Below are 17,081 nucleotides of genomic sequence, written 5' to 3'. Positions count from 1 at the left end.
TTTTTTCAGTTCTGTGCAGTAGTCCCCCCTCCCCCATACCAGACAGTGATGCAGCCTGTCAGAATGCTCTCCATGGTACAACTAGTTTTTGAGTGTATTTGTTGTCATACCAAATCCCTTCAGAATCGTAATGAAGTATAGTTGCTGTCTTGCCTTCTTTATAACTGCATTGACATCAGTTGGATGCCTTTAGTTTGACATTGAACTCTGACAACCTAATTATCTCCATGATGACATTGCAACTGCCCTCCTGAAGCTGCCAGACATATGCCAGTGGATGCCAAATCCACCCATTCAGCTTATTCATTAGTTTTCCAAATCTTATCTGTTTTACTTGACACAATCAACCCAGCTACTCCATTGCTGGGGTGCTGTAAGTCTGTGTCCCTCTCAAGCCAGTGTCCACCCAGAAGCAGCTAATGGTCTTCCAAGCACACTAATGAAAAAAAATCCGGCAGCTATTGACTCACACAATACGCGGTCCCAGAGCTCCCATAACCTCAAGCCCATTATTTATATATTTAAACTCAGTGTTGAGGGGCTTTCAGCAGATAAGCAACACCATTCGACATGCTGTGAATGTTATCTGTATACAAAAGCACTCATTTCCTCGAGCAGTTAACCAATACAAGACTTTAACCCAGTATCTCATACCGCACATCTCTGCTACACATGCTCCAGTTGTTATGCAGCTTGTCAATCATCCTTCAAGGTATTGCAAAGTCATTAAAGTGGTGCAAATAACACCTTGAATGCTGATCTGGGTTGGAACACTGTTCTGCTTTCACTGAATCCAGGTACCTAAGCAAACCATACAGATTGTGACTACAATGTAGTTAATGCTGATAGGGTAAAATTTGTAAACTGGTGCTCAGAAAATTGTCAAGACATCGTCCTCGATTGTTCTCTAAATGGATTCTTAGCCTTAACCTAACAGGGCTTCCCCGACAGATGGAGCCCGAAGCTGGCACTGCGCCAATTCTTGCTCATCTTACAGAGGAAGCACAGTAAAGAAAATGTCTTTCTGCTTGAGCAGTAAAAGCCAACTGGCGACCTGTTCATCTGAATTAATCGCTATGCTGTTCCCACTGTGGAGGAGAGAGAGCAAATTCCTGGAGTTTATCCACTGAAGCAGGAGTGAAGGAGTTTACTTTGTTACTTGGTAGCTAATGACAAGAAGCTGCTTTTTTGGCAAACCAATTAGCAATCCATCAGCTTCAAAAAAGCATTCTAGAAAAAAAAATGAAATTCAGAGTAGAAAGCTTTTCCCAAAGGCAAAGTTTGTTTTGGCCCTTGCACACATAACAGCAAGTACAGTCCCATCAATAAATAGCATCTTTCTTAAAGTTTTGAAATATCTCAGTCCACTTTCTCACTAACCTGCTCAGTTTCAAGGTTCACAAATCAGGACTACCAACAATGTGACACACAAGAAAACATCCAATTCTCCAATAAAGAACAGCAGATGGCAGACGTCTTGAACATTAAGTAGGCTCAAAAATGGCCAAAGCGCAAGTCCAAGTACCTCCAGGGATCATATTTACCAAAAAAAGTTAAAACGACTCATCATGTTTTTGCTGATCAGCAAAGTCAAAGCAATATTTATAACATATAGAACTATACGTATACACAGGTGCAATAACATACTTACAACATCTATTTTCCAATATTTTCAAGAAAACACAAAGTGAAGCACAAAAACAAGATATCAAGAGTCATTCTCCAACAGTTTATTTATGTAATGGGGGGGGGGACACTTCTCCGAGGTGGATATGGCAAGAATAAAACTTAAAAAACGCTGGAGGAACTCAGACAGCATCTAAGAAAATCGATAATTAGTCGACGTTTCGGGCCAAGACCTTCCAGATGTATACGAATGAGAGAACTAGTTCTTAGAATAAAGAAAAAAACGGGTTTTTCTTCGTTCTGCCCCAACCCTTTCAACTTATACGCTGAATAAACTTTGGACTAAAATCAATCACTGACATTTATATCTGTAATTGACAAACGCTGTGGGTCCCATTCCTCACTCTTTCCAGAACTGGGCAAGACTCAGCTGCAAAGGTAGCAGCTGACTCGAAAACCAACACCAGTAATGTAGTTGGCATGTAACTCCCGAAGGTGGTCTCCTCCTCCCATAGATGCTGTCTGGCCTGCTGAGTTCCTCCAGTATCTTGTGTGCGTTGCTATAGAAGTCAATTTATTTCTTGCGTACACCATTCTGTGCATTTAAATGCACATGAGCAGAGATGGAAAGCAGCAAAAGAAACACCGAAGTTATCACTCCAACGCTGCAAAGGGGCAGCTTTTCACACCGCGCATGCGCAAACATTTCCGCCGGCCTCACTCGGTTTAAATTGTACGCGCGATCGCTTGCGTCACTCTCGCGTAACCTGCCGCCTTTCCCCGCCGCTTGTTTTTCTTCTTCTGTGTCGAACATTTAAAGCGCGTACGCTCTTGCACCTTTGTGAGGGACGTGCGGCTGAGAGCCAGGGCGGATTTAGGAAAAGCAGATTTTTTTTTACCCTTCCACCCACAATGCTCGGCGCCGGGCCCCGCCTCCCAGCGCGGGGTCACGTGACCAGGGGATATTTTAAGCTCGAGCCGAAGGCGGCAAGAATTGCTCTGTAGCGTGAAGGCGCCGCTCGGTGAGTCCTGTGGTCTGACACACGGTGGTGGGGTGGCGAGTGGCTGCTGGGGAGCTCCTTCAGCGGTGGAAAGGGAGTGAGGGCGGTCAGTGCCTTCTCCCCGGCCAGGTCCCGGGCCCGGCGGCGGGTCTGTCTGATCCCGACCGCGCCGTGGTGGTGGGCGAGGGCTGGCCTCTCGTTATGTAAGCCTTGCGACGTATTAGATTGTAAAGGACTCTAATTACGTCCGACCTAGTGGGCATCCACCAAACAGATCTCCGGCTTGCACGCATCGCCACGTTTGTGCCTGTAATTGCCTTTGGGTCCAACTAGCACGATTTAATGCTGCTGCATTGTTTGGTCGTAGTTAGTCTTGTCTACATCACTGTCGGTATACAGTTAGATGTTTGAATTGGATGGGTTTTGAATGGAGGTACTGTAGTTGTGTTGAAGGATGCCAGAAAGGGAATCGTAATCTGAACCTCGATGCTTCTAGAATTATTGGCTCTAGTGAAGTGTATCTATTTGACGATTTCATTATATCTCCTAATGCACTGAAGTTGTCAATTTGGTGATATTTGAAATTTCCATGAATAATTTTTGTTTTGTCCCAGCTTAGAATAGGTTGTAGTTAGTGTAGGATGCTTGCTGCTGCTGTTTCTTTGTTCTCTCCTAATGAAGCAGTTTCCCTCCAAACGAAGTTTCTATGTAAAGCTATATGAAGCTGAGATATTAATACAGAACATTACTCTGGGTTTTTAAAAAAAATCAAATTTGAGAGATGTTTTCAGTCACAATTTGTACGAGTGCAGCTGGTAATGCGTTGACGTACAAAACTATTCAATCTAAGCAGTATACTGTCATGTCTTTATCTCTTAATTTCTGTGATCAGTGTGACATTTCAGCCTGAGTCATTTCTTGAAAAACAGTAACTTGTGCTCAATTTTGATGAATCTGTTGATACAATTTTAATCACTGGTACCTACCTGGTTTGTGATTGTTCAAGGCAACCTTCCATCTGTTGTAGTTGAAATGCTGGTCTGAGCACCAGTAAAATGGTGTTAGAATCCACTGCACCACATTCTTGAAGGGTCTTAAAGGTGTAAAACTGTTTGGAAAGTGATTATTCGGCCTTAATTTTGAACAATATGTGGGCAAAGCAAGTTCTTTACCAGAAAGAAAACCACTGCAGTGTTCTGAAAATGTTCCATTTACTTTTATAACCTGGACTTGAGGAAGCAGTTGTAAATTTCTTGAGTACCTTTTTAATTGGAGGTGTTTGGAAATAGATTGATAACAAAATCTATGAACAGTATGGAATTCTTTTTCATGGTATGCACATTTTTATACTTTAAAAACAGCCCTATAATTTTTTTAAAACAGTCTTAGTTCAGATTAACCATTCATTTAACTCAAGTTTCAGTATTGAAGTTCCACTTGGTATAACTTTCTGAAGCTTAGGAAATGAGCTACAGTGGTAAGGAGTATGAGGATGGGTTGGTCTGGAAGCTGAAAATTTAGTATCTCATTACAAGGTCTGAAATCCAAATGTATGCTTTATGATAAAGGGTGAAAAACTTTTAACATGTAGATTGAAGGCTATTAGGATACTACTTTACTGTTTAAATGGGCTATTTGAATTTCATCTTCAATTCCCTTTTGCCTTCACTAGGTCTAACAATGACTACAAATATGAAGCACAGATTTGATGCTGATAACACCACACCTTCCATAAAGGTAAATATGCCAGTAATGATAATGGTCTTAGCATACTATAGTATGGATGAATGTTTGCAAAATAGGTTTGCTTGCAGGGAAATAAAACTTTCCCATTGGCAAAGTTTTTAAACTGCATTTTGCTTTAAATTGTTGGTATTTAGATTATACAGTAAATGACTAGATTCATATCTGCTTCAAACGTCAATTTAATTAATAAAATGTGCATAATATCAAAACATGCTTTATTCTTGGGTTTTTGTGCTTCAGGTACTGTTAACGCAGTGATGGGTTAACTGCTGAAGCAGCATTGTTGGCATATGTTCACCTTGAGGAAAAATTACTAAGCTGCATGGTTTAATCTTTAATGGTGTCTGCAACCTATTGTGTAGCACTTTCCCACGCTTGGTAAGGTGTGCCCTACACCATGGGAGTCATAATCTGTAGTGAAGTAACTTTACCGTGGGAATTCTATTACTACGTGTACAGTATAAATTATTTTCCCACGCTTGCAGTGTAATGCATGAATGCAGCTAACATCAATCCTAATCATGCCTTTAATCTACCTTTGTTTTCTATTTTATGGTAGAAGCTTAATCAATCATTAAAAAGATGAATCAATTCCAACTTTAGTAAATAAAGCTTTGTACTTGGGTTAGGTACAGTGATAAGGCAGTTCTTCAGAACAGGATACTGATTTGGTACCTGCCTTAACTGCTTGGGCTAATGTATCCTGAAGTATACAACTTTGGGCCTAGCAGGTACAAATAAATGATTTTCACTGGTTAGATAATTTTAAGTGAGAAATGTATTGAATGCAGTTCTTATTTCTGTAGTATTTAAAACTGTAGAACTTTGTAAACCTTGTACTTTCATAGCTGCCAATGGTCTTTCATTTTGGTTGTTTATAATTCACTCATTTGATGTGATTATTGCTGATGATACCAGTGTTTCTACCCATAAATTAACTTTGTAGATGCAGCATAATACAATTATCATGCTTAAGTGCAACCAGAGTAACTTTCAGAGGATTGTTAACAATCAATCGTGAGCTTGTATAGGGCAGTTTAGGTAAGTGTGGCAGACTTCACTCCTGTGCACAAATCTAGGAATGTAGATATTTTGGCATTTTAGCAAGATGTTTAGAATGGAAAAGGAAAAGTAAGACCTGTAGGGCTTTGCAAAGCATTATGTACTGTTTAGATTTCTACATCTCCCGTACTTGCCTTTGGACCCAGTGTGCTGTAGATTTAATTTTGCATATATGGGTTGCTCTAACTTAGCATTTGAGTTGGAGTACAAGATTTGCCTACAATTTCAGTTGAGCATAATACACGATTCTAGTAGGTTGACAGGGTGACTATCAAGGGGCTGTTTCCTCTAGCTGGAATATCTCAGATCAGGTACACACCATTAGGATATGGCTGAAATGGGAGCATATTGGAAATTTTTGGCTCCAGTAAATCTTTGCTTCTGAGGGAAATGTGGGATAAGGACCAGAACTATGTTGGAGCATAAAACCTCAGAGCAGAATAAGGTCATTTGGCCCATTGAATCTGCTCTACCATTTGATCACGGCTGGTTTATTTTTCCTCTGAACCCTGTTAATTCTCGTCTTTTCCCAGTAATCTCTGTTGCTGCACTAATCAATAATCTATCACCCTCTACTTTAAATCTACCCAATGACGGCCTCCACAGCAGTATGTGGCAATGAAGTCTAGATTCATCACCCCCTGACTAAAGGTATTTTTCCCCCCACCCTCATCTGTTCTAAAGGGATGTTCTTGTATTTTAGGGCTAGGGTCTCTGGTTCTAGACTCCCACACAATAGGAAGCATCCTTTTTTCTCCCCCACCCCATTCTTCTAAAACAGTGAGTACAGCCCAGAGCCTTCAAAACACCTAATATTATTCCTGGGATCATTCTGGAGAAGCTCCTCTAGACCTCTCCAATATCAGCAGATCCTTAGGCAAGGACCTAAAACTGCTCAGTACTCTTAAGTGGAGCCTCTGCAATGCCTTGTATAGTACCTGCGTAGATTGGGAGACTGCTTCACCAAGCATCTACATGTGTCTGCCAGAACAAGTGGGATCGCCCAGTGGCCACCCATTTTAATTCCACTTTCCATTCTCATTCTGATATGGCCTCCACTGTTGGGATAAGGCACTTAAGTTGGGTAGCCTCCAACCTGATGGCATGAACATCGATCTCTCAAACTTCTAGTAATGCCTCCACCACCCCCCCCGACACACCATTTCCCATCCCATTTTCCCTCGTGTCATCTACTTGCCTGCCCATTGCCTCTTTTTGGTGCTCCTCCCCTTCATTCTTCCATGGCCTTCTGTTTCTTTTGTCAATCAACTTCCTAGCTCTTTGCTCCATCCTGCCCCTCTAAGTTTCACCAATTGCCTGATGTTTCTCTTCCCTTCCCCACCTTTCAAATCTCCTCAGCTTTTTTCTCTAGTGCTGCCAGAGGGTTTTGGCCTGAAATGTTGACTATTTTCCATAGATGCTGCCTGGCCTACCGAGTTCTTCCAGCATTTTGTATTGCAAGAATTTTACATTTTCTGTTACTTTTGTTACTTTTCTATCAAAGCCACCCCACAATCCACCTGCCTGTCTTTTTGATAGTGTATCCTTGGACATCAGGTTCCCAGTTGTGATCTTTTTTCAACCATAATTCAGTAATTGTACAATGTCATAATTTTAATAGCACTGCAAAATTATCTACCTTGTTTCATGTTGCATTCATTCAAAAATAAGTCCTGTATTCACCACCCTTTAAATCTTAAGCTTTTATGAATGTTTCAGTATTTATTCTGGAGACTTTCATTACTTCTGCATGCTCCTTCCCTTACCTTATCTATACTTTCCAAGCTGTTGAATCCACTCCCCTGATATTTAATTTAAAACCCTATCCACAGCCCCAGATATGTGATTCACCAGTACTCTGGTCTCAGCATGGTTCGAGTTGACCCTGTCCCATCAGAACAGCTTCCTCCAGTACTCATGCCAATGTCCCTCAAATTTAAACCCATACTCCTGCTCTAATCTTTCAGCTATGAATTTAGCGCACTAATCTTATTAATTCTTTCTGGATGATCTGACTGATTGGCAGCATTGACAGATCATTGATCCTGTTCTGATTTTCATTATAGCTTTTTTATTGGTGGTGTGCTGTGTGCAGATCATTTGTTGTTAATATCATTAAAGCCCTGAAATGGTTTAGAGGATGCTTCCTCTTTGGAAGAGTCTAAGATTAGGATCACTAATTGGAAGTATGTAACATTTTTAAAGGGTGATTCCCCCCACCACCCCTTAAAATATTGTTCAAAATGCGGTGAAAGTCAACTTAGGTTTTTAAGGCAAGGCTAAATGATATCTAATGAGCAAGGACAAAGTTTGCTGCTAGGTAAAAAGGCAAAGTAAAGTTGGTCAAACCTATGAATTTTAGTAACGGACCAGGCTTTAGTAGCCTCATAATTAATGTTTTATATAAAATCTCTCTTCAATTTTGGAATTGAATGTTGTATAACAATATGCTTATAAATACAGCTGAGCTAATAGCACATTGATTTGGAATTGTGTAGTATTGATTTAAAAGTAGATTGTTTCATGATGTCCTATTGTCAAGATTCAAGTTGACATCTCACCTTGATAACCATAGTAACTGGGAAAGAATTAATGGTAGTTATCAGTTGGAGGCTCTTCTGACTCATAGTGGATAGAACAGAAATAATTACTGTTTATTTGGTGCTATATATAATGCTTTGGTGAAAAAAATCCATTCCCATTTTCTGCATGTTTGCCATCTTGAAACACTGATTAAAGCTTAGTTGTAGCTTAAAGAATCTATAGCTGCTAAAAATAAGTTTTTTTTAATGACTTGGGCCTTTCAGCCAATTGAGTTTTTCTGGCTTTAGTATTCTAATAAGCCCCCCCAACTCAGACCACATGCTCTGAAGTACAAATAGAATATTGAAGTGTTGAGCAGATATGTCATCCATTTATTGCTGCATGACCAGAGTGCTTCCAAATCTGAAGTCCAGCATCTGTTACATGAACAAATACTACATTTAAAAAAAAAAATTTCAATGAGTGCCTGTTAAAAGTCTTTTGTAAGTATTTAATCTTTGGAAATGTGATAAGTTCCTTTCCTGTTCAGATCCAGAACGAGGGTATCTGAAAAAGGCAGGGCTATCAAAGTAGCTTTGGTTTGCTAGTTGCCATTTGTTGCATTTGAAGAAAATAATTGTCCATACCATTAACTGGACTTTAATGAAAATGGGTATCTACTCATTTGTCTGTAATCACCATTGATCATTCAGGTGGTGAGATTGGGAAAGAAGCTTTAACTCAGTTAATATTAAAAAACAATCCTCTGAGCTTTGCTTGAACCCTGCAATATTGTCCAAGATACAAAAGGAACCTAATAAATATTCAGCATTTTGTTTCTATTAGAATTTCACCAATGGAGTTGCAAGTAATACATCACTAAGACGAACATTGCAAGTAATTCAACCTGTTGCTACTTCAGATCAGCTTGTTGGCAGGTTAAATGAGGTGGGTCACATGCAACTTTCCTTACTTCACCTTAATGTTCATGTGTGAGTAGTCTAGGGTTGGTACTTAATTTTGCTTTGCATTAATTTTTTTATACCAAGTTTCCAGTCAGCAATTGGAAATTGTTCATGGAATTATTTCTTGGTAGTAAATGTTTTGTGTAATTGGTTTTCATTCCTTTTTGGTTTTTACACAAACAAGAACTATATTTGGTATAGGAGTGGAACTTTGGAACAATGTGTGCTTCTGATGTAGCCTATCCACTTCAAGGTTTGATGTGTCATGCATTCAGAGATACTCTTCTGCATGCTGTTACAGTTTTTTGAGTTACCTTCCTCTCAGCTTGAACTAGTGGCTGTTTCCCTGAGATCTAAGGCATTTTCGTCCACAGAACTGCCACTCAGTGGATGATTTATTTGTTCAAGCCACTCTGTCAACTCAAGAGGCTGTTCATTGAAAATTCCAGGAGATCAATCAGTTTGAATTGCTCAAAACGTCCTGTCTGGCACCAATCGTCATTCCGCAGTCAGAGTCACTTGGATCACATTTCTTCCCCTTTCTGATGTTTGGTCTGAACAACTGAAACACTTGAACATGTCTGCATGCTTTCATGCATTGAGTTGTTATATGATTGGCTGATTAGATATTTGCATTAATGTGCAAGTGTGCCTAATAAAGTAGCTAGTGAATTTTAAAGCAAAAGCATAGAATAAAGGTGGTGATTTGTCTGCTGAATGGTCTCAACCCCAAAAGTTGACTGTCTGTTTCCTTGTGTGAACCACTGAGTTTCTCCAGCTTCTGTGTTGTTCATTTGTATTTGTTTTGTAGTCCCACAAGCAGTCTCCTAAAAGAAAGCACTGGAATGATGATCAACCAAAGAGTTGCAAGAAATCACGCACACAGAACCCTCAAGACTTTGCAGGATGCAACAATGAAAACTCAGGAACTGATATGACAAAAAAAGCTTACCAACTTCTTGTCAAATGTAAGTGTTCTGGTTTTGTTACAACATTTGAAAATACAAGCATCTTGGCTTTTAACTTTTCACAGCAGATTAAATCTTATGATTTGGCATTTGCAGCAAATCCTCCTTCTCTATACTGGAAGGAGCTGGCAGAGGAGCGGAGAAAAGCCCTTTTCCAAGTTTTGCAAGAAAATGAAAGAGTAAGTACTATTGAAGTTTTTATCATAATATAAGTTTTTATCTGCAATTTGAGAAGGATAAGGGCAGCTCAGAGGTGTCAGTGTTGCAGTTGAACAAAAGGGACTATGGAGCTATGAGGGAGGAGCTGACCAAAGTTAACTGGACGGATATCCTAGCAGAAAAGACAGTGGAACAGCAATGGCAGGTATTCTTGGGAATAATGCACAAGGTGCAAAATCAGTTCATCCCCCCCAGAGAAGGAAGGATTCAAAGGGGGGAAAGGGGCCACAGTGGTTGACAAAGGAAGTCAGAGATTGCATAGCATTATATAAAAAAAAGTATGACAGAGCTAAGGTGAGTAGGAGGACAGATGATTGGGAAATTTTTAAGGAACAGAACTTAACTAAAAAGGCAATACAGGGAGAAAAAATGAGGTACAAATGCAAGCTAGCCAGGAATATAAAGGAGGATAGCAAAAGCTTTTTTAGGTATGTGAAGAGAAAGAAGATAGTTAAGAACAATGTTGGGCCCTTGAAGAATGAAGTGGGTGAAATTGTTATGGGAAACAGAAATGGCAGAAGAATTTAAGTACTTTAGATCTGTCTTCACTAAGGAAGACAAGCAATCTCAGATGTATGGATGGGCCAAGGACATAGGGTAACAGAGGAAATGAAACAGATTGATGTTGGGAAGGAAACGGTGATGAGCAGACTGATGGGACTGAAGGCTGACAAATCCCCAGGTCCAGATGGTCTGCATCCTAGGGTACTAAAGGAGGTGGCCCTGGAAATTGCGGATGCATTAGTAATCATTTTCCAATGTTCCTTAGATTCAGGATCAGTTCCTGAGGATTGGAGAATGGCTAATGTTATCCCACTTTTTAAGAAAAGAGGGAGGGAGAAAACAGAACTATCGACCTGTCAGCCTAACATCAGTAGTGGGGAAGATGCTGGAGTCCATCATTAAAGATGAAGTAGTGGCATATCTAGATAGCAGTGATAGGATTGGGCCGAGGCAGCATGGATTTACCAAGGGTAAATCATGCTTGACTAATCTATTGGAGTTTTGAGGATGTAACGAGGAATTTAGACAAGGGAGATCCAGTGGATGTAGTGTACCTTTATTTTCAGAAGGCATTTGATAAGGTCCCACATAGGAGATTGGTGGGTAAAATCAGAGCTCATGTCATTGGGGGGAAGATATTGACATGGATAGAAAACTGGTTGGCAGATAGAAAGCAAAGGATAACGGTGAATGGGTGTTTCTCTGAATGGCAGTGGTGACTAGTGGGGTGCCACAGGGCTCGGTATTGGGACCACAGCTGTTTACGATTTACATCAACGATTTAGATGAAGGCATTGAGAATAACATCAGCAAATTTGCTGATGATACAGCTGGGTGGCAGTGTGACATGTGATGAGGATGATAGGAGAATACAGGGTGACTTGGATAGTCTGGGTGAGTGGGCAGATAATGTTTAATGTGAATAAGTGTGAGGTTATCCACTTTGGGAGTAAGAACAGGAAGGCAGATTATTTGAGTGGAGTAAAGTTAGGTAAGGGAGAAATACAAAGATCTAGGAGTACTTGTTCACCAGTCACTGAAGGTGAATGAGCAAGTGCAGCAGGCAGTGAAGAAGGCTAATGGAATGTTGGCCTTTATTACAAAGGGAATTGAGTACAAGAGCAAGGAAATTCTTTTGCATTTGTACAGGGCCCTGGTGAGACCGCATCTGGAGTATTGTGTACAGTTTTGGTCTCCAGGGTTAAGGAAGGACATCCTGGCTGTAGAGGAAGTGCAGCGTAGATTCACAAGGTTAATTCCTGGGATGTCCGGACTGTCTTACACAGAGAGGTTAGAGAAACTGGGCTTGTACATGCTGGAATTGAGATTGAGAGGGGATCTGATTGAAACATATAAGATTATTAAGGGATTGGACAAGATAGAGGCAGGAAATATGTTCCAGATGCTGGGAGAGTCCAGTACCAGAGGGCATGGTTTGAGAATAAGAGGTAGGTCATTTAGGACAGAGTTAAGGAAAAACTTCTTCTCCCAGAGAGTTGTGGGGGTCTGAAGTGCACTGCCTTGGAAGGCAGTGGAGGCCAATTCTCTGGATGCTTTCAAGAAGGAGCTAGATAGGTATCTTATGGATAGGGGAATCAAGGGATATGGGGACAAGGCAGGAACCGGGTATTGATAGATGATCAGCCATGATCTCAAAATGGCAGTGCAGGCTCGAAGGGCCGAATGGTCTACTTCTGCACCTATTGTCTATTGATATTATCTGTCATCTGAATGCTAAAATTTGGAAATGATTGAAATGCACTCTTGTACTTGTAGTTACACAAAGAAATTGAACTTAAAGATGAAGATATTTTGAAGTTGCAGAAAGAGAACCAAGATTTACTGGAGTTAGCAGAACATGTACAGTACATGGCTGATATGATTGAGGTGAGTAGATTTGAGTTGGGTGGTTTGTCTTTGAACACCAATAGTGGAGTGGTTAATGTGATGTTATTACAGCTTGATGGCGGAGTTCAATTCCAGTGTCATCTGTAAGGAGTTTGTATGTTCTCCCCATGACCATGTGTATTTTTTCAATGTATCAGTGTCTTCCTGCTCCCCCTGACAGCTTAAAGACCTACCAGTTAGTAGGTTGATTGATCATTGTAAATTATCCTGTGATTAGCATAGTGTTAAATAGGTGGGCTGCTGGGTAGCATGGTTTGTTGGGCTAGATGGTTCTGTTCTGTACTCTAAAGTTATAAAAACAACCCAAAAATTTTTTTAAAAAAATAATAAGTCTAGATAAGGATATTTGAAGCTTGGTTTTAGCATTTGTAACAAAATACTTGTTATACACTGATTGGAATTGAACTTGTGGCTATAAAACTTGTTCATCTAAATTTTCATCTTTCAAATATTTTCAAGTTTATAAATACAAATTATTGCACAATGCAATTTTAATTCCTGGGGTAATTTCATGCCATTATAATTTCTGTTAAATGAATTGTAAATTTAATTGTCAACAGCTCATATGAAACAGTTGAGGCAATAAAATGGTTTTACAAAAGTTCTGGATTAATCCAGACCTATTGCATTTAACGAACACTTGACATTTTTATCATAATACTTATTTTACACTAAATTGCTCAGTTAACAGTTAAAGCAAATGTCCATTAGTGGAACACCAGGGGTGTAAATTTCCAGGAATTCAGGAACATCTGGTTTTATTGTACCATTATTTTCCTCCCCTCTTTTATATTCTCTGCTGAAGGTTACTTCTAATGCATCCCTAACCAACTACTCCCTTAACCACTTGCACTAATCTCAGAATTGGGTGCCTGAGAGGGGGCAGGTACACTCACCATTTTAGCATCTAGGTTAGCACTTGAAGATAATAGATCAAGTGCTGATAAGTAGGATTCGTATAGATGGACACTTGATGCTCAGCTTGGATATTGGGCCAAAGAGCCTGTTCTGTAATTTTTTGCTTTGGGAAGATTGTTTCAAGCATCTCTACAATTTGCACTACTGAAATATCATTGTGCAATATAAACTCTTCAATGTGTACATTAATCTACTAGTTATTATAGCCTTTGAATATGAACAAGTATCCTTAAGAATCTTTGAAGTTTCCTTCCCACTGATGTCAGGCTCAAATGCCTATAATTTGGTTTTCCCTGTCTACAAGGGAACAATATTGGCTCCTGAGTGTAGAGGATTAGCATCTTGTGAAGCCTCAGCAATCTCCTTCCTGCTTCCATCTTTGGATAGATTTCACCAGGCCCTGGGGACTTGTCCACATTAGGTTTTTTCAAGACACCCAGCACCACCTTTTATATTGACATTGTGTAGAATAACATCAACATACTCCCTAATTTCACCATTCTCCTTGTCTTTAGTGAATGCCGATGTGAAGCTCTCGAGGAGCTTGCGTGATTCCTCTGGCTTAGTGCACAAATTCCCTCCATCGTCCTTCAGTGGGTTTATCCTTTCCCTAACTGGCCTCCTGCTTGTAACATGCATAATATGCCTTGGGATTCTCACTAATCCTACTTGTCAAGGATGTGTCCCCTCTTTATCTTTCTAATTTTTTTCATACTTACTGTATTCAAGGGCCTTTTTGATCTCTGCATACTTGGCCTAATGTGCTTCCTTTGATTAAACTTTCAGTATCGGTGTCATCTATGGTTCCTGAACCTTGCAGCCTTTCCCAATCAGGAAAATGCTGGTCCTGAACTCTGGCCTTTAATGGCCTCCTATATGATGGATGGGATTTTCCCTACTCAGCTGCTCCCAATCTACTTAGAATCAGGTTTATTATCACCAGTATGTGTTATGAAATTTGTTAACTTAGCAGCAGTTCAATGCAATATAAATAAATGCAAATAAATTACCATATGTATATTGAATAGATTGAAAATCGTGCAAAAACAAATAATATAAAAAGTGATGTAGAGTTCATGGGTTCAATGTCCATTTAGGAATTGGATGGCAGAGGGAAAGAAGCTGTTCCTGAATTGCTGAGTGTGTGCCTTCAGGCTTCTGTACCTCCTACCTGATGGTAACAGTGAGAAAAAGGCATACCCTGGGTGCTGGGTATGTAACTTCAAAGTTGGTACTGCCTTTCTGAGACAACACTCCTTGATGTCCTGGGTACTTTGTAGGCTAGTACCCAAGATGGAGCAGACTAAATTTGCGACCATCTGCAGTTTCTTTCAGTCCAGTGCAGTAGCCCCCTGCCCCATACCAGACAGTGATGCAGCCTGTCAGAATGCTCCCCACAGTACATTTATAGAAGTTTTTGAATGTTTTTGTTGACATACCATATCTCCAAACTCCTAATGAAGTACAGTCACTGTCTTGCCACCTTTATAGCTGCATCATGTTGGGACCAGGTTAGGTCCTCAGATCTTGACACCTAGGAACTTGAAACTGCTCACTCTCCACTTCTCATCCCTGAGGATTGGTATGTGTTCCTGCCTAGTAGTTATAATTGGCCTTCTGCCAAGTTGGCATCTTCAGTTGAAAATCAGTCTTGCCCATGCACATGAATCTCGAAACTCCACATATGGTTGCTGTTCCCAAAATGGTCCTTCACTGAAATTTTAATCACCTGGCAAAGCTAATTCTCCAATGAAGTCTAGCACAGTCCTAGTGGGACAATCAACAGGATATCTCCTTTATGCACCCAGCAAAGTCTGGGGAAGCAAAAATGACCATAGTAACTGATTTTACAATTTTTCCATGATCTGCCTGCTTATCTGCTCTGACTCCTGTGGTCTATTGAAGCTTATTTTAACCTCGGCTGGTGAATACACCTTGCTCCAGAGTTCTACTCAGATGGTCTCACTGGATGAGTCCAAGATATTCTTGCCACCTTCAGACCATCAGTCATGCTGTGTTAATTATCCTAGCCTTACTTTGCTTGATTTGATGCCTACTATTTCAATCACTCCACCTGCTGACCTGAGTAAAATCCTATCCATGCAGTGCATTAGTTTAAATCCTTGAGTAACTGTTATTTCTTTCTACACAGAAATTAACTGGACAGAGCGCTGATGAATTAATGCAGGAGTCAGAACAGGAAGTTGAAGAAACACATGGTTCTGAAGAGTTGAAACTGGAATCACAACAGGAAGCAGAGTCCAAGCTGACTACTGAACCTGTAAAAGAATCTGATGACAAATGTTCCTTGAGAGAATCTGAGGAAGAAGATTAGGCACAATCATTTTCTTGACTGCTTGAGCTGCTGACACCAAAAGGGAGGGAGATATTATTCCCATTAGTTCTGGAAGAAATTTCCAGTGATGCTGCAATGAACAATGCCAGATGTACAAACTGCCATCCTTTTCATTTCATGGACCTTTGATCTTGTGGGAAATGTTTGAGTTGATTGCATATGTTACCTTTTGTAGCAATATGATGGACAAGGTTATTAAATTTGACTTTGGTATGCAAAATGCATTCCAGGGAAAACTGTATATTTAAGAGCAAGTGCTTTTAGTCGATGTTTTAGTATGTACACTAATAAATAACTTGTAAAGTTTTTCACTTCACCTTGGCATTTGATACTAAATGTTTCCTTATTGACAATTTGCAAGTCACTTGCCAGTTTCCAAGAAGTGTATTTATTTTGTCTCAGATTTTAATGAGAAATAGTTGAAGTATGTAAATAGTGATTCATGTCCATTAATGTGCTGCATTTCATAAGTGGAAGTGAAATTGCATTTTAGTGAGTGATAACTTCTAATCAAGGTAGAGATTGATGTGTATGTGGTAGTGAAAGATGCAGAAGAGCATGGTGAAATGGATAGAAAACACTGCAGATGCAGGATGTCGATAAATCTCATTTCCAGCTTATTTCATTTGATATACTGTACTAGTATTCAACATTGCAATATAGCACTGGGCATTCAGTTTATTTTAAATTTGATGTGATGGATATTTAGTGGTTTGCTTATCCATTTGGTTGGTACAAGTTGAAGTCTACTCAGAGAAATTGAGCTGGTGTTGCACTCAGAACCATGGGACCACAATCATAAATCACCCTTGAATGCCATAGCTGTTTAGATATTCAGAAAATACAAGAGATCTCATTAACACTGTAGAATCTAGTTTCAGTTCAAATTAAATACTGCAATGCAAAACAGTTTCCATTCTAGCTCAACTTTGGTAGTACTGATCTGGTGGTATAAAGATAGTTTTAATCTTGAATAACTATGTCTGTATTCACTTAGTCCTCTTAGGGATAACTTTGAAGATACAACTGTTAATGGGGTAAAGGAAACTTGGATAGCCTTGACTGGAAGAACTACTGCAGGAACAAAATGATTCTTGCCTTCACATGAGATTAGTTTGGTTTTGAGCTACAATTTAATTGCAATTAGAATGAATTCAAATACGCAGCTAAGGTATGGGATTGGTTCATCTACCATGAGTATAATTAATGGTTTGGATTATTTTCTGTTTTGCTTTATTTTATAACTTCACTGACAAAAATGGTTAATTTTCAATTCTATTAAGTG

General features: G+C 39.7%; 1 protein-coding gene across 2 annotated transcripts; it reads left to right on the top strand.

The window, feature by feature from the left end:
- The first annotated feature begins 2,548 nt into the window (after nt 1–2,548).
- gmnn (geminin DNA replication inhibitor) lies at nt 2,549–16,112 on the top strand. Of its 2 annotated transcripts, none has more exons than XM_059945429.1 (7): nt 2,549–2,648; nt 4,300–4,364; nt 8,805–8,906; nt 9,735–9,891; nt 9,988–10,070; nt 12,391–12,501; nt 15,593–16,112. In XM_059945429.1, the coding sequence occupies exons 2-7, from the start codon at nt 4,308–4,310 to the stop codon at nt 15,773–15,775; spliced, it is 693 nt and encodes a 230-aa protein (XP_059801412.1). In that variant the 5' UTR covers nt 2,549–2,648; nt 4,300–4,307; the 3' UTR covers nt 15,776–16,112. The 2 variants fall into 2 exon arrangements, with proteins under 2 accessions (XP_059801412.1, XP_059801413.1); XM_059945430.1 differs by lacking the exon at nt 2,549–2,648 and adding an exon at nt 2,763–2,830.
- The last annotated feature ends 969 nt before the right edge of the window (nt 16,113–17,081 follow it).

This window comes from Hypanus sabinus, chromosome 20, assembly GCF_030144855.1.
Source record: "Hypanus sabinus isolate sHypSab1 chromosome 20, sHypSab1.hap1, whole genome shotgun sequence".
Lineage (NCBI taxonomy): Eukaryota > Metazoa > Chordata > Chondrichthyes > Myliobatiformes > Dasyatidae > Hypanus > Hypanus sabinus.
The sequence above is the reverse complement of the archived record's forward strand: the minus strand, read 5'-3'. Positions and strand labels throughout refer to the sequence as shown.

What these genes read in the sequence shown, in the direction of transcription:
- gmnn (XM_059945429.1), top strand. Translation starts at nt 4,308, where the DNA reads ATGACTACAAATATGAAGCACAGATTTGATGCTGATAACACCACACCT. An exon ending in TTACCAACTTCTTGTCAAAT is followed by an intron (nt 9,892 to 9,987) that starts GTAAGTGTTCTG and finishes TGGCATTTGCAG; the next exon opens with CAAATCCTCCTTCTCTATAC. An exon ending in TTTTGCAAGAAAATGAAAGA is followed by an intron (nt 10,071 to 12,390) that starts GTAAGTACTATT and finishes TTGTACTTGTAG; the next exon opens with TTACACAAAGAAATTGAACT.